The sequence below is a fragment of the Excalfactoria chinensis genome, chromosome 9 (assembly GCF_039878825.1).
Source record: "Excalfactoria chinensis isolate bCotChi1 chromosome 9, bCotChi1.hap2, whole genome shotgun sequence".
In the NCBI taxonomy this organism is placed as follows: domain Eukaryota; kingdom Metazoa; phylum Chordata; class Aves; order Galliformes; family Phasianidae; genus Excalfactoria; species Excalfactoria chinensis.
The window spans coordinates 6,562,366-6,588,583 of NC_092833.1; the positions used below are offsets into that span (position 1 = coordinate 6,562,366).

The 26,218-nt window shown below is 38.5% G+C and overlaps 1 protein-coding gene across 8 annotated transcripts in view; it reads right to left on the minus strand.

Annotated features, from left to right (window-relative positions):
- The window catches only part of TRIP12 (thyroid hormone receptor interactor 12), a 65,297-nt gene that overhangs the window by 28,047 nt on the left and 11,032 nt on the right, over positions 1-26,218 (minus strand). For 6 of the 8 annotated variants that reach the window (XM_072344594.1, XM_072344593.1, XM_072344592.1 and 3 more), the window contains exons 2-6: positions 14,673-14,819; positions 9,161-9,286; positions 7,481-8,277; positions 1,584-1,689; positions 491-627 (exon numbers count right to left, since the gene is read on the minus strand). In XM_072344594.1, the coding sequence (XP_072200695.1) occupies positions 491-627; positions 1,584-1,689; positions 7,481-8,277; positions 9,161-9,286; positions 14,673-14,770 (1,264 nt within the window). In that variant the 5' untranslated portion in view covers positions 14,771-14,819. The remainder of the gene's footprint in view (positions 1-490; positions 628-1,583; positions 1,690-7,480; positions 8,278-9,160; positions 9,287-14,672; positions 14,820-26,218) is intronic. The other 2 variants (XM_072344596.1, XM_072344595.1) reach the window with 1 other exon arrangement.

A 26,218-nucleotide genomic window follows, 5' to 3' on the forward strand; every position in this document is an offset into this window, starting at 1 on the left:
CTGCTTTGAAATCACTGCTGATTAGGACCAGGTGACAAAATTAAGTACTACTCTACAGGCTTGTAAAAACAAGAGTTTCTTAATCTAATGACAACATTTGCCTGTATAGACAGGCTTGTAGTTTCAGACATTTTGCAGAATATTTTACAGAAATTATAAAGGAACTCTTATAGGTAAACTTGTCAAACTCTTCAGAATATAGAAGGCATCTCTTCATTCAGCAGTACATGCAGCATTAATGTGAATTAGTTTTCAGACTTTTTTTTAAAGACAAATCTACTCTATTAGAAAATTTTGGGAGACAATGAAGTAGCCTAACTAAAACTTGTACCTGATAAATAAGGGACCAGATTCAAAAGAATAAAGGTCTCTCTCACTGGAAGCTGTACCAACTTCTTATAACTTCTTAAACACATCAAGTTCCAGAAGAATTCTGCATGAGCAGGTACCAGCAGTATACCAAAATGCTGCAGTTGGTGGTACTTCTTACCTGCAGCTCCCTGGGGAGCCTCATCTGTACGTGCAGCTGAAGAGTTAACTCCATCCTGGTTGTTGTCAGGATCAGCCATCTTCTCTTGTCGGCGAGCTTCAGCTGCTCCTCTTTTGCCCAGGCCAGAGCCTCGCCGACTAAAGGTTCAAGAAAACAGAGGTCCCAGAACTTAAGAATTATAACAAGTGATTTCTTTAATGCAAGAATTTTTTGTTTGTTTGTTTTTGCATTTACATAGGTAATTACCACAAAGGTACACAAAGACACAGATTCACGTAAGAACCAGTCTTCATAAAAGTATCCAACTTTCCCTTACTTGCCTCACCAAAACTACATGCATGATTTGTTCATGCTAAGGCATTACAGCTAGGGCTTCACATTGTACACTCTAGGACAAAGCAGTCTACTAGAATAATAATTAAAATGATTAATCTTAAAGTGACTTAATTACAAATCAAGTACACATTTGAGAAGAACTCTGACAGAGTACTTATCTTTGAAGAAAGTTCTGAACTACTAGAAGTACAGAACCCTGATATTCAGCTTCTTTATAATGGCAAAGTTGAAGGTCTTAAGTCTGCCTTTTTAAATATTACTATTGTTACCATTACAAATATATATGCCTGTGATGTCAGAAGCCAAATAAAAGTGCAGAATTGACAACAGGATTAGACCTCAAGCTGAGTCAGTTGAGCAGTACAGTATTAAAACAGACACTTGCATGGCATCATAAAGGCATTTTTATTTTTCAGAAAGCACTCATTTTATTATTCATAACACACAATAGTTTAGAACTCTACTAGTATTCAGTAACTTTAAACACAATCAAAGGGAAGGATTATTTAAATTTGTGATACTGCCTTTGAGTATTTTTTGCCCTCAACTCCTATATTTGAGGTACTTATTGAAGGGCCAGTGATATAGAATACTATGTGTCACCCATGACACTGGTATGCAGAACATCACAGCATGCCTGAAAAGCTGCAGCTACTTCTACAGTAGCTAGGAAAGAGAGAAAGACAATTTACATCCATAAAAACCAATTAAGCAGCAATCCATAGCAGAGATCATGTTTTGTTGCCTGAAGTTTTACCTGGTACTAGCACAGGAGCCCGTGGTCTTTTGCCGTGTGCTCCGCCGCAAACTGGGGAGCTCAGCAGGTGGTGATTCACTGCGCTTCTTTGTGGATTTTCTTAGGCCTATGTAACAAGTAAATAATTGAGAGTAAGAAGGTCTCTAAACACACAGTTGTTCTCAAAAAGAAAAAAAGCAGGAAAGTACCTACAAAAAAAACACACTAAGTTAAAACCAACTTTTAGTCATCTTACACTGAACTGCTGTATCAGTAAAAGAAAGATTGAAGATACTTATTTTATTCATTTCAGTGCTACTAAACTCCAAGTTGTTACTTGGACAGCTTTTCTAATTCAAACTACAGTTACACAAGAGCTCAAGAGCTCATAGGCCTTCCTTATAAACAGATAACAGCACGAGGTACGTTTCATATTTTGATGTGTTCACATTCAAAACACCTTAAAAAAAATTTAGCTTTAGATTAGAGAGAAGAACTATACCTGTTGGGAGGATCTCATCCATTTTGCTTCACTGCTTAGAATAAATCCACACACCATTTACTCAGACACAGTCACTGGCTGAATCATAATATTTGTAGTTTGATCTACTTTAGCACAACTTAAAAATAACTGTCTGAAATTCAAAGCAGATTCTCCCACCCTCCAGAATTCCAACACTGCCAGTGGTGAGATCTGCGATATGTTGGGTTTTTGTTTTGTTTCTGCTGTAACTACATTGCTGCAAACTCTATTGCTATCCTAAGGCCTTCCTTCAGGCAAACAACCATGCACATCTTCATAGCTTAGGGAAAGGAATTGGGAGTTTTTAATTTAGGAGCATTTAACTGTTGGAGACTGCCAACTGATACTAATTAGCTCTACTTTACGAAGCCATCATTCCAATGGGACTTCCAACCACAGGACATCTCTAAAATAAGACAAAGTAGAGCTCCATAACATCCAACTTATGTATACTATTGCTAGGACAAATAAAGCCTTAAAAAGAAATTAGATCTGTTCCCTCTTCTGGTAACAAAGCAAAAATAGAACACACAACCATATATTGTTGGGTTGTTGGTTTTGGGGGTTTGTTTGTTTTTAAGCACAAAATGGCTTAATTTCTGTAATCTTCCAGAAATACTGAGTTGCAGTATTTAGGGATGAAATGGTAACTACGTCATTTTTGATAGGATATTTAAACACCAAAAGGGAAGTAATCTGCAAAGTTATTAATGAACTAGTCAACAGTCCATCCTTCAAAGTACTATACTGTTTGATCCAGGAATACATTAACTGCATACAGCATTAAGTTCCATGTAGATTATAGATTAAGGTTAACTTGATATTCTTCTTCTGACTTACTAACCAAAGAAACTTGGCAACCTAAGAAAGCTTCAGCACACAGCCACCAAGCACTAACCTGAAGTAAGCCAGCCACCTGAATTTTCATATATTTTATTTAGTTATGAAGTAAGCTTTTTTTTTCTTTTGAATGCTCCAAAAGCAATGACACTTTCCTACACTATGGTTTCAAACCAACAATTTAAGTTGAATTTGCTTCAACAGAAACAGTCATTTACTCCAGCCCTATCCACATATTAAGTGACCTGCCATCTTGGAGGGGATGGAAGACTGGTGTTAGAGAACAAAAAAAAGACAAAATCAGTTTGAAACAGCTGCAGCAGAAGCCTGGGCCATAACTAACTCAAGTTATGGAAGTGTGCAGAAAAAACAAGCTTTCACAGTTGGTTGTATTCTGCAATACAAATTGCACTGCATTAGGCATAGCACTATTAGGCCACAAGATACGTCCAGTGTTCTATAAGCTCATATTAGATACAGACACCAAATAGTCTGCTTCTCCATGCAGCATTGTGGTAAAAATTAAAAAATGAGACCTACTTTTTACCTTTGTCATGGTTTTGTGCTGTCAATATGTCAACCTTATATTTGGAAAACTTAATTACCCTGTTACAATAGTTTGGAATAATATAATAAGCACATTTTAACCCCTTATTTCAACACATCACTTACTGCTTCAGATTTGTGTGTATTCAGCTTCAAGTAGTCAGACCTAAACACTAAGTTTGTTCTTAGCAGTTCAGTAATAGATACCACATACCCACCACAAATGAAGTAAAATAGACATGGCTTATATCAAAATAGGATTTATGCAGAGGTTTCACAAGACAGCGGAGCCAGCTGAACAGCTTACTGCTGTGTTTAATGGTGTGGTTCCACACACTCATGCCTTACAGTTCCCAGGCTGAGACACAGCACACACACTTGTTGCACACTTCCTCTCTGTTAGCATTCTGCCAAAGCAATGAGCTCAGCAAAGTTGACAGAAATCAGGTGAGTACAAACACCATGAAACAGTAGGGCAATGAGGCTGTGGAGTGGATTGTCATTTTCCTTAAGGGGGATTAAATTTAATTGAGCAGCCTCTTAAAACTGAATTACTTTAGTAAGAAGGTGCTACAGAATGTACAGGTAGGTTGGCAGACAAGTTGCAAAACACAAAAAGCACCCAGGACAGCTGAGTTCAATGTCTTCTGCTTCTCAGTGTGATCACTCTATTCATCAGATATTTTCATATGATTTCCTTTCCCCAAGTCTTCTACCTGTGACACACCTACCAGAGCACATAAGCTCTTCCACCTCTCTATTTATTCCAAAGGGCAAAAAGGATGTGATAGAGAATTTCTTAGAGCTTGCTTTTTTCCTACTGTTTATAGCTCTCTGCCCTTAAGAGTCCATTGCTTAAGAAGGCTTAAGTCACTCTAACCACCTGCACTGTTTGGGAAATCCTCCCAGTCTTCCCAATAACATAAGCTGAAGGTCACTACTTTCACTAGCACAGGACCAAACCTCCTTATTTCTCACAATTTCATCAAAATTCCTTCTTCCCCATAACACACTGTTGGCATGCCTCCTGCCTCAGAGTGAGTCCTCTGTCTATTGGATCGGCAGGTGGAAAACAGCCTTCACAAGTAAACAGGGTACAAGTGACAGGCGGACAGGACTAGAGCTGCGCTAGGAGCATCTGACAGGAAAGCACTAGTTGTGCTGCCACTGACAGCAAGGGCTTTCAGGTGAATTAAATCCTTGTTTATCACTATTCAGCACTATTTCTTTAATAAGTAGAGCAATCCTTAAGAAATCCATTTCAGAGAGTAGAAGCTATGAACAGAGACAGACTTGCAGAAGAAAACTAGGCCTAAGCAGTTCATATTAGCAAGTACAAAAATTTCAGATGTGAACTTTAATTCTGAAGTAGAGCCACAGGTTTCCCTGTAGCAAGCAGATAAATTGCTTATGCTATGACATCATGCTATTTGCATGCCAAACACCCATGGTAATGAGTCTAAGAAAGAGACCCAAAACAGGCTAAACCTGAAATAGTGTAGCCCAACAGGAATTAAATGAAGTTTTAAACAACTTAAACTTCACATTTTAAGTCTCCTTGCTGGTCAGCTTTTTTTTTTTTTTTTAAAGGCATTCTTTGTAGTACGAAAAAAGCAAGTTCTGAATGCAGCTGTACCTACTGCATTCACTTATTTCTAAACTCTGAACATGTAACTCAAGCCTAAACGAAGTTTCATTTTCAGCTTACAATCCTGAAATCCTTTAGTTTCCAGTCCAGAAAAATAATCAGTAGAAATCTACTTGTTAGAGCTGAAAGTTGAGACCTCAGATTGGCTCTTCCCTGCCCAGGCAATAAAGATGAGGTAAAAGTAGCTGTGGCAGGGAAAGGCACCTCCTGCCGCTCTAATGCTCTGGTATTCCCCCCAGTATCAACCCAGACATCCTTAACTGTTGACTGTAGTTCCACACATCATTCTTCAACTGCAACAGCTGTATTTACACAGGCATAACTGACTGCATCTGCTAGTCATGAAGGTCTCCCCACTTACCTTAGGCCATTTTTCCTAGAACCACTCTTGCACCACCATTTTCCGCTCTTCCCTCACCCCACACTTTTCAGCTCTCCTTACAGTGATCTCAGCTATTTTCAACTAGTTCTGCCAACTGACCTTATTTCAAATTTCTTTAAGCACCTGTCTCAAATTGTCAGTGAAGCTCCCTAACAACCAAAGGGTTTTTGTTTTCTTTTGTTTTTAAGAATTTTGTTTCTGTTGATTCATTTTTTTTTTTTTCCAAATGGTTGTGAAAGAGCTTTAATGAACCTTTTGAAAAGCTACAGCTATTTAAGAATACAAAGTTGAGCATCTTCATTTATTCTAGATCAAGTTCTTACATCTTAGTAATACTTAAATAGCTCAGTGATATTTAGTATGCCACACTGCAATTGGTGGCATTCAGTGTAATAGCTATTCAATTACATTTAACGCCTGCTTACTGTAGGTTACAGCAAGACATCTTACACTTCCCAGTATCATCTACTCCCTCCTCAAACTGGGATGCCATCTAGAGATAACTTTTTTTTTTAGTATCTAATGAGTCTTACTATGCTTTACAACCCTTAACACTGCCTTTTAAAGCACTTTTTTTATTTACTGTCCATACCATATTCTATTTATGACATAAAACCAAGACATTCAAGTATATGTTTACCATTCACAAAAGCTGACTTTCAAGTCACAAAACAGCTAAAGCTGGTCAAGCTGGCTTTCACAGTACATTCTTGGTAGAGATAATTTACACTGATATTCTCTCAATGTTGTTTTTCAAGCTACTCAGTGCTCCCCCCTCAGACTGCACTATCCCAGTGGGATATCCTGGCTAAAGGTTTATAAGCAGTCACAAACTATCCTCCACCTCCATCTCTTGTGTTTGCTTATCAGAAGTAAATTCTTCTGCCTCCCTGTGGCTTTTCGCCACTGTTCAATAAGTTGCCCATAAGAAAGGACACTGGTTAGTCCAGATCTTGTCTAATTCTTAGTCCTACCCCTCTTACTTTAACCTGGAGAATTTTAGTTTTTCCTCAGGAATCCATCTCCCATTAAGTCTTGCACCAAGCATATAAAGCATTGTTATAAGAAAGCAATGCCTCTCCCCTTCCCCAGTGCTATCCCTTCTTCAACTAGGTTAGGTCATTCTAGAATCAATACTCCAGTCATGCAAGTTATCCAAAACAAGCCTGTTAGGTCAATTAAATCTGTTTTGATTATACAGGAAGCCATCCAGGTCCTCTTGTTTATTTCACATATTTCCTGCATGAGTCTTAGCTATAGACACATGCCCTAGTTGGGACAGGGCTACTCATGATCATGCCTACATCAACATTCAACAGTTACTAAAGCTTTGGAATCCAACTTCATAAAGCAAGTTTAAAAAAATAATAATTCAAAAAATAAAAAAATAAAAATCAGATCATAAACAAAGTCAGTATAATGCATTTTAAATGTTCAAGAAAACAGAACCACAAGCATATCTTGCATACTACTGAGCAAAGGCTTAGCTTGGAAAAAGCCTAAAATCCTCATCAGAACATACAAGAAGTGGCACGTACTACTCCAATTAAGAACCAGAGAGAGGACACATTAAGCAAGAAAAATTTGCAAAGTAGACTTCAGACATAAAACTACAAATTGTGGGCTTGTTTTCCAACAAGTTTAGCAAAATGGCAATGTCAGACAGAACAAACACCATCAAAGAATCTTATAACGGTAACATAGCATCCATCACAGAAATAAGCAAGTATCTTGTAAATTGTTTAAAAAAATTACATGCAGCATAAAGTTTAGGCCTGTAGAACACCAACTGTTTACTTAAAACCTTTTGCTTTAGCCAAAAGTAGTTTCAATCACAGCTTTGCTTAAGAGGTCAGTAAACACAATACCAGTTACTTCTCTTTAACAAGGTACCAAGAAGCCTTAAAATACTTGTTTAGAAGAGTTAGTTTTTAAAACATACGTGCTTATTCTTCCATAAAAGCAAGCGAACAACTTACTTGCTAGCTTAGCCTGTAGTCCTGAAGGTCCAGGTTTTGAGGTCTCTGACTTAGAAGAGCCTGGTAGAGACAGTTTTGTTTTAGGGAGACTAACTTTTGGACTGAATCGAGCAGCCCAGTCAAACTTTGAAGAGCCACCTGTTTTGCTCTGTTCTTTGTCCCTGCTGCTCCTTCTTGGACTAGGGCTGGACGCAGAACGTGAACGTCTAGCCTTATTCTGGTCCTTACCCTGTTTCACTCTGGCACCCTGAGGAACAGTAGAAGAAGCAGAGGCAACAGCAGAAGAGGAAGAAGATGTAGAAGCTGAAGAAGAAGAATCAGTGATGGTGCTACACCCAGCTTTGGCTGAGGTCACCGATTTTGAAGCCAGCTTGGAGGATTTTGCTGACTTCTCTTCAGCGCCAGTTGATTCAACTGCTGAACGACTCTTTATACAAGACGTACTCTCTGTCCTTTTCCTTTTCTGACTTCGGGAGCTACCAGCAGCTCCACCCTTTCTGGTGTGAGCCTTGCTTGTTGATGGCAATTGTGTAGACTTCTGCTGTTCTTGGTCTAAGTGTCTTCTCTTGGATTTAGTATGTGGCTTGTTACTTTCTGAGGAAGTTTCGGCGTGTTGAAGTGCTTTAGGTTTTTTAGCAGAGCTAGGAGAATTGGTCCTGCTGTAATCTGGACTAGCACTGCGTTTAACTCCTCGAGAATTGTCTTTCTTAGGCACTTGCCCCGTTTTTTGCTTTTCTGAAGTACTGACTCTTTCTGAATCTTCTTGTGGTATTAAAACAGCAGATGAACTACAGCCTCTGCAGAAATAAGCAGAGACAGCATTAGTATTGAACCTCACATTGTTGCAACAGTTTTGCAAGATAAACATTAGCAGTCAAAATAATAACAAAAACTTCACATGAGAAAACCTATTGAATATAAAGTTGACTGTAACAGGAAACATGCTCATTCCAGATTTTGATGCAAAAAAAAAAAAAATTAGTATGAAAACTAAAGCTGCAAAATAATTGCATCAGATATTGCTTTTAAACAAGAAAGAGGGAGATACTGGATGACTTGAATTGATTTCACTAGGATTTTTCTAAAATTAAAAATTTCAAGCTATGAAGCTGTTATCTGAATATTTGAGAATACAAGTTCCACAAGAGAACAAGGAGTGCTCAGCAATGCATAACTAGTCATAACAGAATTCCAGCTCAAAGAAAGTGCTTAATGAAAGCCCATCTTAAGCGACTAATTTCAAGAAGCACAACAAGAGTACAATTTTACTCTACGTAAAAGATGATCCAGTGTGTATGTAGCAGAAATGTATCAAGAACAGAAAACACATCTGAGGTGTTTACCCTCAACACAGGTATTCTTTGGATTTGCAAGTTTTGATTACTATTGGATACCACTCAGAACTCCATGGGCAATCTTCACCCAGCATAAAGAAGGAAGAGAGGAAAAGAACCTGCAAGTATTCCAGGACTAGTTATGCATAATTTGTATGCTCTCCATCACTGATGAAATGCTCTCAGTTGAATTAAAAGCATGAACATAATGAGAAATACATCCACTGAATGCAATACCTAACACCTATTAGTCATACATTTTATAACAACTCTGTGTAATTAGATATAATGCATACAATTGTGAAGTGCAGATAACACTGATAACACAAATATGAAGTGCAATTACCTTTTAGAACAGTGTCCCTTGGACTGCTCAGAAGTAGTATTAGACTGCACTTTGGGTGTCTTTGAAATAGATTTTCTACTCTCAGGAGGGCTATGTGCCTTATGTTTTGCCTGCCCTAAATGTGACCTGTCAGCAGAAAGTCAAAACAGAAAGCTATCAGAATTCTGAGACACAGATACAAACCAGTAGGTGGATTTGTTGTTGATGTTGTTGGGACCGTTTACAGTTACTGGATTAAGTATAACTTCAAATCCTTCCACATCAAACCCCTTACGTTAGGTGAGTATTTCAAGACAAATATCCAGTCTGGCTACAAATCACTACCCATCAAATTGCTTTGTAAAGCACAATTACTAAGGCATTTTCAGGAAATCTAACATTTTCTCATATCTGAACTGGGCTGATAAATTCAAGTTTTTTCTGGCACATAAGGTTACTGAACCATCCACTTTAGCATTCAGTGTTCACCAGCACAGTAAAGCACAAGATCAGACCACCCATAAAAAAACCTTTTCTCAGAAAGAAATAAACACTCAACCTCAAGATTTCACACATTAAAGTTTATCCAGACACAAGTATTTACAAGTTTGTTTCTTTAGTCTTCATTCACATGCTTGGAACAGGAATGTAACCAGTTCCATGTGGAAGCTCTAAACTCTGTAAGTTATTTAATGGCTGCCCATCAATTCCAAAGGGCTGAGTACTCTTTGACAATGCTGAAGTGAGTAGGTTAAAAAACCCACATGCTACTGATGAAGGAAGTCAGATGAGACAGGAAACCTGTGATGTCAAAAAAAGGAATGAGTTTCAGAGAAACTGTAAGTGTTCTCTCAAGCAGCCTTCAGCTACTTGCAAAATGTAGCTTATTGTGTGAGCTTTGACAAGAGGACAAAGATCATACTATTCTACAAATGAAATGTAGTACTGAAGTTGCATCTTCAAACATGTTCCACATTTGTTTTCCAAAACCAACGGCTCTCACAATCTACAAGGGTCACAAGCAACTGCCCATAAGCATTTAGAACAGCACAGTATAAATAAATGCAGCAAGAAACTACTTGCACTTCCCTGGATAAAATATCTTTGCCAACTGTAAACCTCAGCTGTTCATATCCTACCCATACAGAATGCCTGAACAGCACTAACATTTATGAAACCTCAAACTATTCTCACACTAATGCTGGTAGAATATAAAACACATTAATTGTTTCCAAAGAGTTAGCACTAGATGCTATCAGCTTAAGCTATCTAGTTCCCTGAGCTGAGCTACACAAACACCCTTAAATCATATGGAGGGGATGGGGTGTGGGAATAGAGTATTTGAGTTCCAACCCACGTATGATCCCAAACAAACATCAAAAAGTTGCAGCCAAACAAATAAGTTGGGGAGGTGAGTTCTCCAAGCTTTCAGATCACTTTCCTGACTAAGAGTCAGCAATCTTACCAGTGCAAGGAGACCTTAACTCACTACTGACTGCTTTCCTCAGTAGAAAAAAAAGTGTACTAAGTTTAACCAAGTGATAACCACATGATAATCTGCTAAGAGTCAAAATACTGAAGTATAAGTACTATAAGCAATTTTCTTGGTAACATTCTCTCCTTTTTTTTGTTGGTTTTTTTTTTGTTGTTGTTGTTTGTTTGTTTTGTAAATGAAGCATTCTCCTCAAGCTGTTTATTTGTTTCTAAACTTTCTCCTGAAATAACTCCTTTTCTATTCGTCTCTTGAAGCATTTCTCCTAAACTATTCCTAACATTGGTTACACAGAGAAATGAATGCACATAAACAGCTTGTATTCAAAACACTCTTGGAAAGTTGAGCTAGGGAAAGTAAGTCTGAAAACATGAACTGAACAGTATTTTCTCTGTATTTCAATCATTTTTCCTAGTATGAGAAGAAAAGTAATTTTATCTACAACAAACATGAAATTAAGTTAAATCAATCCCACAACAACCAATTCCATCAAGGTAGACTTGGGAATGGTTCAGCTAATTCTGAAGTGTTTAGATATTTTTTTCCCCCCTCAAAGAGTAAGACATGAAATTTAGTTTTATCCTTGAAATGCTGTTATTATGGGAGTAACAAGTTATTACGTCATTTGCACTTGGCAGAAGTATTTTTTATGTAAGCCAATTGATCAGGGTTCATTTATTCTAAAACATATTTGAGAAATTTATTTTTCCTTTAAGTTTGTTTTAATTTAATTAGAACTGGATTCAACTTAGTACTTCAAGAGCTCAAGAACACAAATAATTAGATCTCTGAAACTGAAACGTGGCAAAAGCAGTGTACAAAAACATCAAATACTGAGCTCATATATTGAAGAGTTGCCACTAGTTCCAAGCTTGCTTCCTCCCGACTCTCAAGACTTTTGGTTCCTACAAGCTTTACAAACATAATTCCATACCGATGTCCAATATGTGTGGACAAAAAGCTGCAATCATACAATTAGGACTGTGAATACTGTATCACATAGACTAGTTGCATTTGCTTTATCAAGAGTATCATAAGTAGCTATTACCTCCCTTACGTAACCAGAGCAGAAAAGTAACGTTAGAAACACAACAAGCGGAGAAAAGTAATGTCCCACTTATCCAACGCTTCTCCTTAACACATCAGATAAGTAGAGATGACAACATGGAGCTCATGCCACTGGAAAATAGTATTTGCAGTAGCACAGTGCTAAGTATATAGGACCACTTCCATTACTCCACATCAATACACCAAAGGCATTGCTTTTAAGGGAAGTAACAGACGGTTCTTTCAGAAGGGATCTCGCATGCCTTGCAGTAACACTTTCAAGTTGTTGCTATTAAAGTGGTGGCTCAGAAGCAGTCTGTGACCTCACTGAAGATTTAAGACTACACAGTTTGCCTAGATATGGGATACTGTAGTTAGTCAAGTAAGAAACTAACAATATCTGTCCCCCCTCCTAAATATGTGCCTCCCAAAGAGGCAAGTACACTCATTAACAGTATCTGCCTCCCACTCCTCTTTGGATTAACACTGCTGAAGGAAACTTCATCATTACTGCTTCCCTATAAACCTGCAGAGATCTTCTTCAATATCAAATTCTCAAAGAGATTTTTCAGACAGATTTTCTTGCCATACAATTATTATTATGGCACTTTTCTAATTCTAAACAGTGAGGATAACAATGAATACTTTAATCTGAGAATACTATATCATCCACAACAGCAGGTCACCCAAAGCAGAGTTATTAGAATATCACCGCTGACTGAAAGCATAGGATCTTTTAGTCTGAGGCAGCTTTGGTTAGGTGCGTACACAGACATGAAAGGGAAGGGAAAAAAGTCTTTTCACACACACCTTGGTTGCTACTGATTCTTGCTCCTCTCCCACCCCCCATCCAGAAAAGCACATCACAGATACTAAGCTTACTGCCAATTTGTGATGCAACCTTTTTCATGGTCTGTAAGCCTAGCATCATTGTTTGATCTATAAAAAAGAAACTGTAGAAGTCATGCACTCAAAGGTCACATCAGGTTATGGTGTTGAATGTGAAATCACTAGCAAAATCCAGTATAAAACAGGCCATAGGCTTCCACTATTCATTTTGATAGCAAGGGTAAAAGCAGAGTGACAGAAATACAGTCCAGTCTATAACAAAATGGCCATGTGCTGTTGCTTGCAATCTAAGGCAAATTTGCCAATACTAGGTGTCATGGAAAGACAACTTCACATTTGTGTTTTGTATATTAGACCAGACAGGAGTTCACAATTTCTAAAGCCTTTACTATTTAATGGTAATCACCATTACATAAGTGATGAATAGTTGCTCGTCAAGCTAAAGCAACAGAATTCTAGCAAGAGCCCTTTAAGCTGTAGGAGAGACAGAGACATGCAATAACATTTCAGCTTGAGAACAGAAGAAGCAAATTTCTCCAACCTCCTTTTACAACAGACTTGAGTTGACAGTTGAGGAAGCTCTTGTGTTCACTACAGCCAGAATACATGGGGGCAAAATTAAAGCCAGGTCTAAAGTGGCAGAAAATGCTCTTATCCCAGGGTCTCTGAGTAACCAACCAGTACGCAGTCACTTAGAAGTAGACACAGCATCTGTTTCAAGATACTACAAAACCCAGAATCTGTGTACCAATAAGCAACAGAACTAGAACATACTACCCCAACTCATCCTACATATATGGAGGCATGAATCCTTCAATTTGCATTTGAAGACTAGCTTTTCTTATGGTAGCCTCTGTAAATTTAACTCCTACTATATCATCCACGAATTGTTGAAGGACCCAACAGATGTCTCACATTGTTCCTCGTACAATAGGGCTTTTTTTTCCACCCAACATATCACCAAGAAAACACAGAATACATTAAGACAAAATGAATTCATCAAGATCACATTAACTAGTATACTTTCACCCAGGCCTTTAGATACTTTACTAACCATAAATGTCTATAAATGTCTATACATAGCTGTGAAGGCAGCAGAGATCCTGTTCTCAAGAACCTGTGTTTACTAAATAGTAGTTAAAGGAAGACATATGTGGGATATATGACAGCAGCTGTATGAGCACTGGGCAAAAGCCTTGTGTTTATCAAATGTTTTTGTTTTTCTCCACTTGTGCAGTGATTAGAAGAACAGTTAACATCCTTCAAACAATGACCTCACTTTCAGTCAGCCCTTATACTAGGGAGAATCTACCACTTGATTGAATGCTAAACCTTTATAGTAAGAACTTGTTACTCAGTGACAATAACCTACAACATTTTAATACACTAGAGAACCCAAGATGAAAACACAGGCAAACATGCACTTGTAACATCTCCAAGGAAAGAGTACACAGATGTTGTCTACCATAGTACTAACATTTATTAGACTAGTTTTGTGTGTTTTTTTGTTTTGTTTTTTTTTTTTTAAACTAAAGATGCATCCAAACAAGCTTCACTTGGTAAAAACTTATTTCCATAGTTTGAATGACAGTAATTATACAGTCAGAATCCAAAGAAATATTTCAACAACCTAATTTTACACTACAAACGCTATCAGTTACAGAACTAATACTACTCAATCCACTTGCTCACTGGTATATTAAGACATGGAAAGTCTTTCATACTTAAGCTATTCAAAAGCTACACAGAATTAATATGCAATGCAAAGGAACAGAAAATACTGATTTACTGGCATTCCTAAAAGGAACACAGGTTTTCCCCCAGGTTTCACAGACCTGTGTCTTTGCCAGCCCCTACAGACATCAACAGGCAGGGAAGAAGGGAGAAGAACTTGTTACTACCAGTGGCTTGTGCAATAAAGTTCAATTACATTTTTTTCACATAGCTATACTATTGCTAATCTAGCTGAGCATGCTGCATTATGATGAATTCGCCACGTTTTCAGGCCAAGCAACAACAGTATAGACAACCTTTATGAAAACATTTTGCTCAAATTTCAGTATTTGATCAGGAAAGTTCATTCTTTGAAAATCACATCAACTTTGCTTTAACACATGAAGACACCCTGAGGAGTAGCAATCATACCTTCCTCCTGCTGTGTCGTCTTGTGGCTGGGCCCCAGCAGTGTTCCTCTGTGAACGTCGCAGTGACCCCCCTGGATTGTTATTAGGCCGGTTGGACATTGGCACCTCTCTCCTGAAGGGACATACCCTTTCTAGACACTATCATTCACTGCAAGACAAGAGAAAGAGAGAGACTCGTAAGACCTGTGGCACGAAGACTCAGTCATGCCTCAAGAAGCAAATGTAAAATGCTGTTGTTCAAGTAAAAGCTTATGACAAAAAGAATTTCAAACTTATTTCAAATACACACAGAACAAGATTCTTCTGGAAAGCATTTACACCTTTTATGTAGAGCAACCAGTTTCCAACATGCATAGGTGACACAGGACATGGTCTGCTAAAATAGCAGCACCTTAATTAACACTATTCAAGAGAATCTCTATTAACGTAAAGGAAAAATCTCACTAACTAATCAAAGTTAATGCCTGGTAGAGAACCAACAGTAAGTATTCTAACTCACTGTAGGAGAGTTTGAAGAATAAGCAGTAGTATCCACAAGCTAACAGAAGTTACTGCTTCCATATCAGATTTATACAACTCTATTTGTACAGAAGCATACACAGTAATTAAAAAGAAGACCTCGCTTCAAACAAACTCTCTTTATAAGAACATGCTCATGAGAAAAAATATTTTAGAAAAAGAATTAGTGAAAAGTGCATAGTTGCTTAAAAATAAAGCAACTGCTCTTCTAACTGTTCTTCAGGAATACAGGTATTTCAAGATCGTGTCACTTAAGTCCTCAGTTAAGAGGGGATGTTTGTACACAATGCTAAATCCGAAGTTCCAAACAAAATGCACAGCAACAAGATCACAACCAGCAAATCCAGTTCCGCTGTTTTTAAGATCACGTGGAACCTGTAAATAAACAAAAAAAACTCCACCACATTCATAAGTGAAGAAAGCCACAAGAAGGAAAACAAACCCAAGTTTAAGAACACAATAGTCTACATGCTAATTCTGTACCTATTATATCTATAAGCACAATAAGTCTGACAGCAAGAGCTTAAGACCACCTCATCTGCAGGTAAGTATGGCTCAGCTCCAATTTTACTGGCTCCAGTAAAGCAAGTGTCAATATCTGCCACAGCCACTATAGGCAGGCAAATATTGTTTGCCGTTTCTGCTCCTCTGAAAGCATTTACAAAATTGAACAATAGTTAGCAGAAAGTAACACAGAATCCTAAGATTAATTTTACTGCAAGCTGTAAGAAACACAGAGGACCGAGCTGAAGTCAATCACAGGCACTGCCAAATACCATTGTGCATTCTCTTTATTTCTTTATAGTCAATGAACAAATGAAAAGACATCTCTGTGCAAACACCAGCAAGGAGACAGGAGGAAGGAGCATCTTCAGTGGAGAGGTCAGCTAAGGGTTAAATAAGGTACTTATGTCAAATTGTCGGTCATTTATAAAATGGTTGTCATAATTCTCATACCTACTGTAAGAGCACGCATTCCCTAAGGATTCATTGTGCAAGGAGCAACACTTCAGAGCTGTGCACCAGCCACATGTTTTCCACTCTAGGGTCAGTGCACAGAATCCCATGTAACACCAGAAGATGCTGAAGTAATCTCAGCATCTGGAATTCTGACACCATCTAGGGAAGCCCTAATGCAACATCCATCTGCCTAAGGAGTCCATGCTTCAGACACAGGCAGCACAGTCACACACAAGATATTTTCAGCTGTGTCAGATAATGACATGGCAGCTGTTTTGTCCTTTAAGGCATCTGTCAAATCAAGATAATGTCCTGAGTTACACATATATTGAAATCTCTCAATTTTACCGAGTTCCTTAATGTGTACTGTGCTACCACAACTCCCAGTTCACCTTCAAATATGATGCAGCTTCATGACTTCGCTATGACCTTTGATACCAAGCCATTAACTTCCAGCCCACTGAAAGCATCCAAGGCTACACAGCATCACATGCCCAGCCAGCCTGCCCCACAGGAAAAGTGATGCTCTCAGTAGGTCACAACTAGTTCCACATACTAGAAAAATTGGAACAGAGATCAGAAGTTCCCAAACCTGAAGTGTTCTCAAGATTCACTTCTCTAACCCACCTGTAAGACTCAGTCTTAGCACTTTTCTTCACCCTCTCCATCCTTAGATCTTAAGTTCAAATGAGACACATAATGCAGAGCATCAGCTGAACACACACATGCAGCCCTGTCATATTAAGACACAGCTCATTAAGTACCCAAGTTCCATTACAGAGTTATGCCTGCGCATCAGATCTCTTCTTTAATTGATAGCCTTTTTGATGTGAAAACTTTAAATTCAGGTCCTCTGCTAGTATAAAGTTTATATTAACAAACATGGCTTGTTTACTGAACTATAACCCAGTAATCTTATATACAATGATGCAAAAGCACTGACCTGAAGACGCTTTCCTCATAAGCACTCATTTTAGACTGAGGATGAACTCAACAGAACAGCATTTCAAACCAATTTATTACATATACTCTGAAGACACCTAAAGCATTGCTATCTAATCATTAAATTGCATAATATTCTTCCAGAGTAATAAACCCTCTTTATTACAGTTACCTGTTGTCTTGCTTACTATAAAGGAAAGGTATACAGAAATTAATTTTGCTAACATAACTCTAATAAGTGCTATAGTTACAATCTGTATAGCCCATATGTGACCGGGGAGGTTCCAAAAGAATAGAAGATACAAAAGACACCTGTCAGCTTACAGTGGAAGCCTTTGCATTAACCTGGAAAAGATGGTAGGAAATAACTGACACTTCAGTTGTTTCATTCAGGTATTTGTTTTTTTAAATCCCTAAAGACAGAGGAAGGACAACTACAGAACAAGCCTGTATCAGCTTTTATTTAACACCCAAAAGTACCGGCTGAAGGATGCTGAACAGTGATTCCAGCTACTGAGAGAAAATGAGAATGAGTAAACCAAAGCACTACAACAGGCTCTACAGCCACTAACAACATGACACAGCAAACTGGTAACACTCCCTATAAAAAGCAAACAGGTTTTTACATGTAAAAATGAGCAGAAAGGCAAAACACAAATTGTAAGTGATCCCCTGATAGGGAAAGATGACATAACCAGTTAAATACCAAAACACCATGCCAGGTGTATAAAGGTGTGCAGGAAAGAGACACCAACTAGCAAAAAAAGTTTCAGCAGAAGCATTTGATAAAAAGCCACACAAAAGACGTCAGTTCTAGTGACCTGAAACCTCAGATGTGACCAGATGTACAGTTGTGCAAGGACACGTACTGCACCTCTCCAAGATGCAAACCTGGTGAGAAAACAACTCTGGCCCCATTTCTCATTGCAACCACACAGCATCAAGAAAGCACTCCCCAAACTACAGTTCCTGAAAACTGAAATCCAGTAACATGAACTAACTTGAGAAGGAAAACAAGGACATACGCACATGAACTGAAATATCAAAGGAAGATGATGAACACATTAGACTTGCGACTTGTTCACAAACCCATTTGCACACTCACTAGTACAGATTCTTCCAAACTGCTGACAAAAATAAAAAAAAAATTTGCTTCCTGGAGTGATTTGCAACTGAACAGTTCCTCATAATTCAGCTGCTCTGTAATTATTAAAGTAGAAGCATTTCTCAATCAGTTGTGAAACACAGCAAGAGTTACAGATACTGCAGAAAACTTCTCAAGCACCAGTGTAAGTACACTCAAGCTATGAACTATCCACACAAGTCAGTCAAGCATGCAGTTACTCGCTGTTCTACTGACTTTACAACAAAGATGGCCATCAAGAGATTACAGTGTCTTTTGGATCTTGATACATTAAGGAGACAGCTTTCCACTAAAGTGGGAACCAAAAGCTCAAACTCTGCTACCCATTCGATCAGTACACAGTCATGTTTGGAGTCAGCAAGCAAGTTACTAGGAGCCTGAAAGGATGTAATCACCAGATTAAGTTTCTCTGTACCAAGTCTACACACACACACACATTCAATAAACGAGATTGGGAAGACAAAATCTTAGCACAATAGGAAGGGAGAGAAGCTTAAAAATATCTTCATTCATGATCTTACAGTTCAGAATTTGGGGAACTATACAGCTAGTTGGCAGCAGGAAAACTCAGTACATCAAAATGAAGATTAAGAAACTCCTGGAGCAGAAAAGAATCCTGAAAATGTCTCTGAAATAGATGCCCAGCACTGCTTACAAGAAAAATTCCCCAGCTGTTATGCTGGACCGTGTCACCCCAACAGGTTACATACATACACACAATGGCCCCAAGCCAGCAAAGTAGTATCCTTAACTGTCGACTTCCATTAGGTGAAAAGACTGTAAGACAGCTGTGCAAAACATACTGAAGCTTGAAAAGTATAGTCTGACTTCTTCAGACATCAAGTACTGTTTAGGGCAAACTCACAATGGCAGATGGTATCACACAACCTGGAGCTGCTAAGGACAGTATAGTGATAGTGCAAAGACATTCCAAGCTGCAGCAGAGCAGTAGCCCTACTCCAAGCAGGTAAGATGAATTTAAAGCCTCACACTGCACAACCGTTTTGCTGAGTAAAAGGGAACAAAGTTTTAAGTTTCCTTCAGATACCTAAACAGTCAACAGGTTAGAAAAAAAACAGTTGAGTGGTTAAAAGCAAAGCTGGAACATCAGCTGGTTCCTTGGGTCCAAACTGAAATACCAAACATGAAGCTGCTCAGAGCAATAGAAAAGCATTACTCCTGCTGACAGACAGCTTGATAACCAGTCAATGGGACGACTGACTCTCCAAATAACTAAAGAGCCATGAGAAACGTATCAGTGGAATGGATGGCCACAAATGAAAAAACACACCAAAAACTGGGCAGTAGAACATTTCTATTCATCTGAACAGCAAAAAGGAACCAAAACCCAATATTATGTTCTATTCTACATGTGCCTGTACAGAATACATGGTGAGCTCAGTCGTCTCAAGACTCCACTCCTTCAAAGAAATGCTGGGAGGGGGAAACAACACAGTATGAAAGTGTACTGAGAAATTAAAACTGGTACTATATCTTGACTGAAGTGTTGAAGAGCTGGCTAAGAGGTTACCTAACATAGGGATTTAAAAGCTTTCGTTTCCTTTAGTCCTCTCTTCTGTACCTGAAGTTGCAATCTGAGAAGACAAAATAAAGGAGCTGTATGGAACAAAAAGCATAGAAAGCATAGAAGTTGTTTCACTCTTCTTTGTACTACCCTTAAGTCCTGAAAAGTATACTGGTGTCATTCCAATCCTAGACCTTTATCCATAAAAGAAGTTACAAAAAGTAAGGAATAAAATAAAACATACTTGTGTTGCACAAACATGTATTCTTTATTGATATTTAATATTCTGTTTTTCTAAATTAGACATCCTGTCAAAAGCAATTGTTCCTCCTGCTTCTAAAAACATCAGCAAGAGTTTACAATCAAAACCATTCTCCTGGTTTATTTACAAAGCCAGAGCATGACTTCACTCAAATTAAGCTTGCTTTCTTTGCAGAACAGCTTGTTACCCTCCCATGTCACACTCCTAGCATGTCAAAACTAGTTCAATGCAAGTTTTTCCATCACTGTATTATTTAACTTGAATTCACTAACAAAGAAAGGAAATGCTCTTAGCAGCAGAATGCCATGTAAATGTTTTTATGTTTACAACACCTGTAGCTTCTGTTTTCAGTGTCTTGCTTCTAGTTTTTCATTCTAATTTTAAAACCAGTTAAACATTACATGCTCTCACATACTTCAGTCAACTCTGCAGCAGTTCATTTTTTTTTCTGCTCACAACTATGAAGGCTACCAAAAGCCTAGGGACCCAGCAGCTTTTAGATCTGTGTTCAGTCGAGTACAGTCTACACAGCTGTGAGTCACCCAACAGAAGTTCAACTCCAGAAGAAGTTCAGAGATATTTAAGCCACCTCATCACAACTGAGGAATCTGTGCTTTCAATGTTTCCTCTGTACACCTACATCAGATCAAAATTTCTCTGCTAACTCAGCTGATACAGGAAGAGTTTAACTCCACTCCCTTACAGGAACTTTGAACTGACTGTTACCTGTTGACAAACTACTAAACAGAGAAGTTTGTGCTTCTCGAGTCCCAGTATGCAATTCCACAACCTGGTGCTTACACAAAAGTCATTTCAGCTTGTTAGCAGTCACTGGAGTAAAACTTTTGAAATAAATTGAACAGGAGTCCTTCACAAGGTACAGATCTGTGAAATCACCAAGATGAAGACAAATTAGCAGGCAGGTGGTCAAGACCAAGTAGACAAGCACGGCAAATTAACAGCAGAGGGGTTTACACTGTCAGTGAAGCAGCAGAAAGTCAGTTGTGTGATTAGTGTCAGTTTCACTTTAGAAGCTTGATTCCAGTGTTCCCATGCAAGCAAACCAGGAAGGTACCCAAGATCATCACCCACTCCACCTCTGCCCTACCCAGCACAGAATATCTAGCAGTCTTTGAGCTGCAAGCTCCATTTACTTACCATGGGTTTTAATGCAGAAATCTACTGTTACATCATCAAGCCTCTTCCCCACTCAAGCCCCACAGACCAGTCACTGCCTTATACAGATGGATGGCAAACCGTAAACCTGGCACATGTAGCCCTGAAGTGAGATACAGGCAACAGCACTACATGATGAACAGATACAGTACACTCAGCTATGTCCTAGCTGCAGAGCCTGTTAGACAATACACATTCCAACTTGTGGCATGGCAAGTCACCTGAGCCCTGCCAAGCTCCTAAACAACTTCTGTCCTGTAACCTTCAGTTATAGGAGAACTAGTGAGCCCAGCTGCTAGCAAAACATGGCTTGACCACGCAAAGACCAAATCAATATACAAAGATCTCAGTGATCTTCTGGGTAACTCAGTGAGAAGAGGAAACAGAGAAAAGAACTATTAACTACGTGAGTGAAAAAACTTCTGGATCTTCTAAGTCTGGATCTTACAGAAGTTACTGCAGGAAGAGAAAAAATAACAAAGGAGTTGGCCTATACATGCAGATTAGAAGAGTGCCACAGATGAAACCAAGATTACAGGTCTAAGGGAAGGGCATTATGCAGATCTGCCTTGAAAAGAAGGTAAAGTGGGAGGAGAATGGGTCTTCAGCTGATAATATTCACCTTTAGCAGGAAGGTACTTCACACACAGAAGTGCTAAAAGTTGAGAAACCTCTTCAATCGTGTATAGATCTTAAAGACAATGAAAGCTAGAAGAAATTTACATTTCCAATAGGAGGAGGTAAGGACAATACTTGCCTCTTATCTACTGATAAAATGGAGGTCAAGCTTTTGCATCTTCAAGATAACATTTAGGAAAATTTTAGACAAATTAGGAGACTTTGGGGAGGTTTTTCATTGCTTGATGGTAGGGTACTTCTTGTTGTTGTTTCTTTTTAAATCATTGGTATTTAGTACCTGATGTGTGTTGAAGCTTCCGTCCAATGCCATCTCAAGCAGGCTACAATATCCTCCAAGGCTTCTCCCCACTAAATGCTACGCAAAAAGGTCATGGGCCTACTACATAGCAAGATTCCTACACAACATAATACAATCTGGGGAACTGGTTTAGATTTCTTCCTCAAGAAGGACTACAATTAAGACAGATCATGATTTCTGCCTCCTCAGCACTGGATCTGAATATGGATCTTCAACTATCAGAAGGATATGGCAGTAATGAGCAAAGGGATTAAAAGAAGTTTAAGGGTGGTACTCAAAGCAATAGGTTCTTGCTGTGTGCCACAAGTGCATCTTCTCAAGCAAAGAAAAAGAGTTTTGTTCTTTGGCATTATAACTCATAGTGATGTAGTTAGTGATCTCCAAACCATTTACCAAACAAACACCATGAAGACATTCACCTTGTATCAAACCATGGACTGGAGTACATAATGTACGTACAGAGAAAAAGAAAAGCTGTGTTTCAAGCTGAACAAATGGAAGTCACACCCAGAGCAACACCTGTTAGACACTGAGGATTAAACTGCCTTTAAGCTGATCCTATCAATGAATTTATCACGCTCAGAGCTATTCTTTCACATAACTACACAGAAGAACATACAATATTAGCTTATACAATTGCAGTTTAAAAAGGTCATGGGAAAAAAAAAAATTGTCAAGAGCCCAAATACTGAGCTTTATACAAGGAACAACTTCATAGCACACATACTGATGAGACTGCCTACCCTCCTGTAAACACACTTCATTGCTACTAACAAAAAATGAGAGACAAGGCATTGAACACATGGATTAGAGCACTGGGGAAAAGAAAAACCGAAGCACATTTATGTACAGAGACAGAATACAGTGCATTAAGATGCTAAACCTGAGCAAGTCTTAACATAAGAACTTGATTTTCAGCAGGATGCCAGCCTTAGTTTTAACTTTAAGCCCAACAAAGCCCACCATATTTTTTTCCCTAAAATACAAAGAAAAGCAAGACAAATTCCTTCCCTTCCTTTCCATAAGTGATGAGCACCAGCCGCTTTTTCTGCTTTCCCTTAACAACACTTCTTACCGCTACACTTGCAGACTATCACACGTTTTCCTCACCCAAGCAACATCCTTAACTCCACAGCTATATGTTAGAGTTCACTAGATTAACATCTTGGTGGAAAACAAAGTGTTTTTCTTCAGTTTTAACTTGGCCAGGTTTACCCAAGCCTGAATTCCTTACTGATGGTCAGAGTTGGAAGAAAGTATTCTTACTGGCCTGGCAAGGAGACAAATAGTACATGCCACTTCAGCCCATTCAACGCTTTTTAGTTATCCTCCAGCTCTCCAGCATACTGTGAAGATTCACAGACTATCAGTAACACAGATCAAAAGAACAGTCATCCACAGGTGTGAGATACTTACAAAAGAATAAGTGGGGCTCTAAACCTTCCAGAGTTCAGGCTTGGACTAAGATGATCATTTAAGAACCAGATATTACAACAGCTGATTTGATAAGCCTTTACTCACACAATCTGTCTGTGATCCAATCAGAATATTAACAGTTGCCTCCTACACAGGCAACCTTTTATCCTACACTGACAGTTAAAAAGTGAAGTGACAACATACGATTACCCACAAAAACAGGTACCATATCCAGAACAGACCATATCCAGAGGTGAAAGCCAAGAGTAAAGGAAGAAAAGGCTTCTTTTAAATACTCTGCGTGCACACAGACTGAAGGTTTTTCTCCGAAGCTATGTATCTATCTAGCCAGACTCCTTGAAATATCTTTGCAAACAAGAAAAAAACCCATGCTGTTAATGTGACACTGAAATCAAATGCAAAATTCACCAACTCTTGTGCAAAAATGGTTGTCTTTGTTTATTCTTTCTTAAGAAGTCCACAAGACAGCCATACAGACTTACAACTGTTCTGCACATCTTCTTCCTCATCACTATTTATTTTAGGCTGATTAATGAAAAAGCACTAGTAGGGCAGACTCAAGGCAAGCAAAAGGACTGCCTCTTCATGATGCAAGATAGAACACCTCTTTATAACAGTTGAGTAAAATAAACAAACACACAGGGAACTGACTGACTTCAGAGAAGGATAACAGAACAAAGCAGACCTGCTTGTGAAGGAAGAAAAACACCTGTAGGCCCAGAAGTGAGAACAGTTTCTTCCTTCCCTCTGCCCAGTACCTCACTATATTAAATGCAAAATGTAGTTATTTCCTAAAGGCTGCAGCCCCTCCTTAATCTTACACCTGTTTTGCTAATGAAAGGTTGTTAATACACATCCACATCCTACATAAGATTAATGAGCAATGAAGTGTTCTATGCATTATGCCATCTCTACTGCCACTATTTCCCCAATCCACATTTTTGAAGTAGTTAATCCTAGTATCTCCAACACCCATTTGTTACCAAAAATGCTGAACTTCATGTCTTCCATCTATGCTTACTATACTTTACTGGTACCCTTCCTTTGCATTTAAAGGCTTCCCTGGTAGAAGAATCTTAGCACACAGATACCTACTACTGCACTTTGAAAACAGTCTAACCTGTCCACAAATGACTTCCATACATGTTCAGTACCTTGTAAACAGTACTTACTGAAACAGCACTATTTATTAATAAGTACTTTAATTATGAATGTCTATTTTAACTTGTTAGAACAATGACTGCATAAAGCTTCTAACCAAAAAAACAGCCTGCTGCTGCAGCTTCATATATCAAGGCCAACTTATGCCACTGCAATATACAACATTCATTCCATGAAACAGCTGCATGACAGAGTCTGAGCATCTCAAGGAAGGGAGCAGCCTTTGTTTTATGGGTTTGGTTTTGCTGGGTTTTTTATATATCACTGTATTTAAATAATAATAATAATAATTAACTGTTCACCTTATAAGCAATTATTTTCTAATCAAAACAACAGTATAAATATTCTGTACATACGACATTTTGAGCCAAAAACAGCGCTATCCCCCCCCTCCCCCCCTTTTTCCCCTAAACTATCTTCTTAAACACTAAGCTCAATAGTGATAACACTATTTGCACTCAAACAATAGCCTTCAAACAAGACAACTTACCACTAAAATCACAGTACAGTCTATGGAGAGAAAACACAAACACGTCAGTCACTAGAGCTATCTGTTGACACTGTAGTTTCTCAGCTTAATATCATTTTATCTTCCTAAGAATCCTACAGTATTGGTGGGAGCTGAAAGCTCAACAAAATGTTTCTTGAGAAACATTAGGGAGTGTAGTCACCAAAATGAACTAGAAATAGAAACTGGTTCCTCTTATCCAAAAACTAAGTGAAGGCCTTGTGTATTTGCCAGAAGATGCTCTCCAGCAGACACATACATTTATCTAATGCTGTCACCTTGGGTATATCATTACTTCAAGCCCCTCCTCTTACACAAACACCTCAGAAGCTACCGAGACAGATTACGATTACTGGTTTCACTCTAGTAGCGACACAAAGCTTTCTCATGTTATAGTTGAGCATATCCAACTTTGGGAGTTGAGTCAAAACAAATGATTCCACCTGTACAAGTTTATACCAACAATCTAAAACAACAGACACTGACTTATCACAGGGTCACTGATAAAACTTTGAGAACTCTGCTGAAACGTGAAATTAGATCATGTTCTCCCACCACAAACATCGCTCCAGTCTACACAAGCAGAAAGGACAAATCAGTTTAGTACATACCCAGTCACAAATGAATATGCTAACCTTCTTTCCAGCTCAGAGATGGTCCACCAACCTCCATCTCCTCAGTGACAGAGCAATCACACTAACAGGTGCAGATCTAGTTTGATGCCATAACCTGAAATACGAGTAGCAACTAGCAACCTTAATTTGGATGTACCTTGACTTACTTTACTTAGGTATTTACATCACTTTATTCTACTGTAGGTTGAGCATCTGCTTTTAGCTGCTTACACAGGTCTGGATTTGCACCTGTCACTCTCCGCTTTTAGTATCATTGATGGGAAAATCAAACCCTTCCAAAGCAAGCATGGGGGGTGGTCTTCTTGTTGTTTCTCTTTGGTCAATTCTTTGGAGTTTTTTGT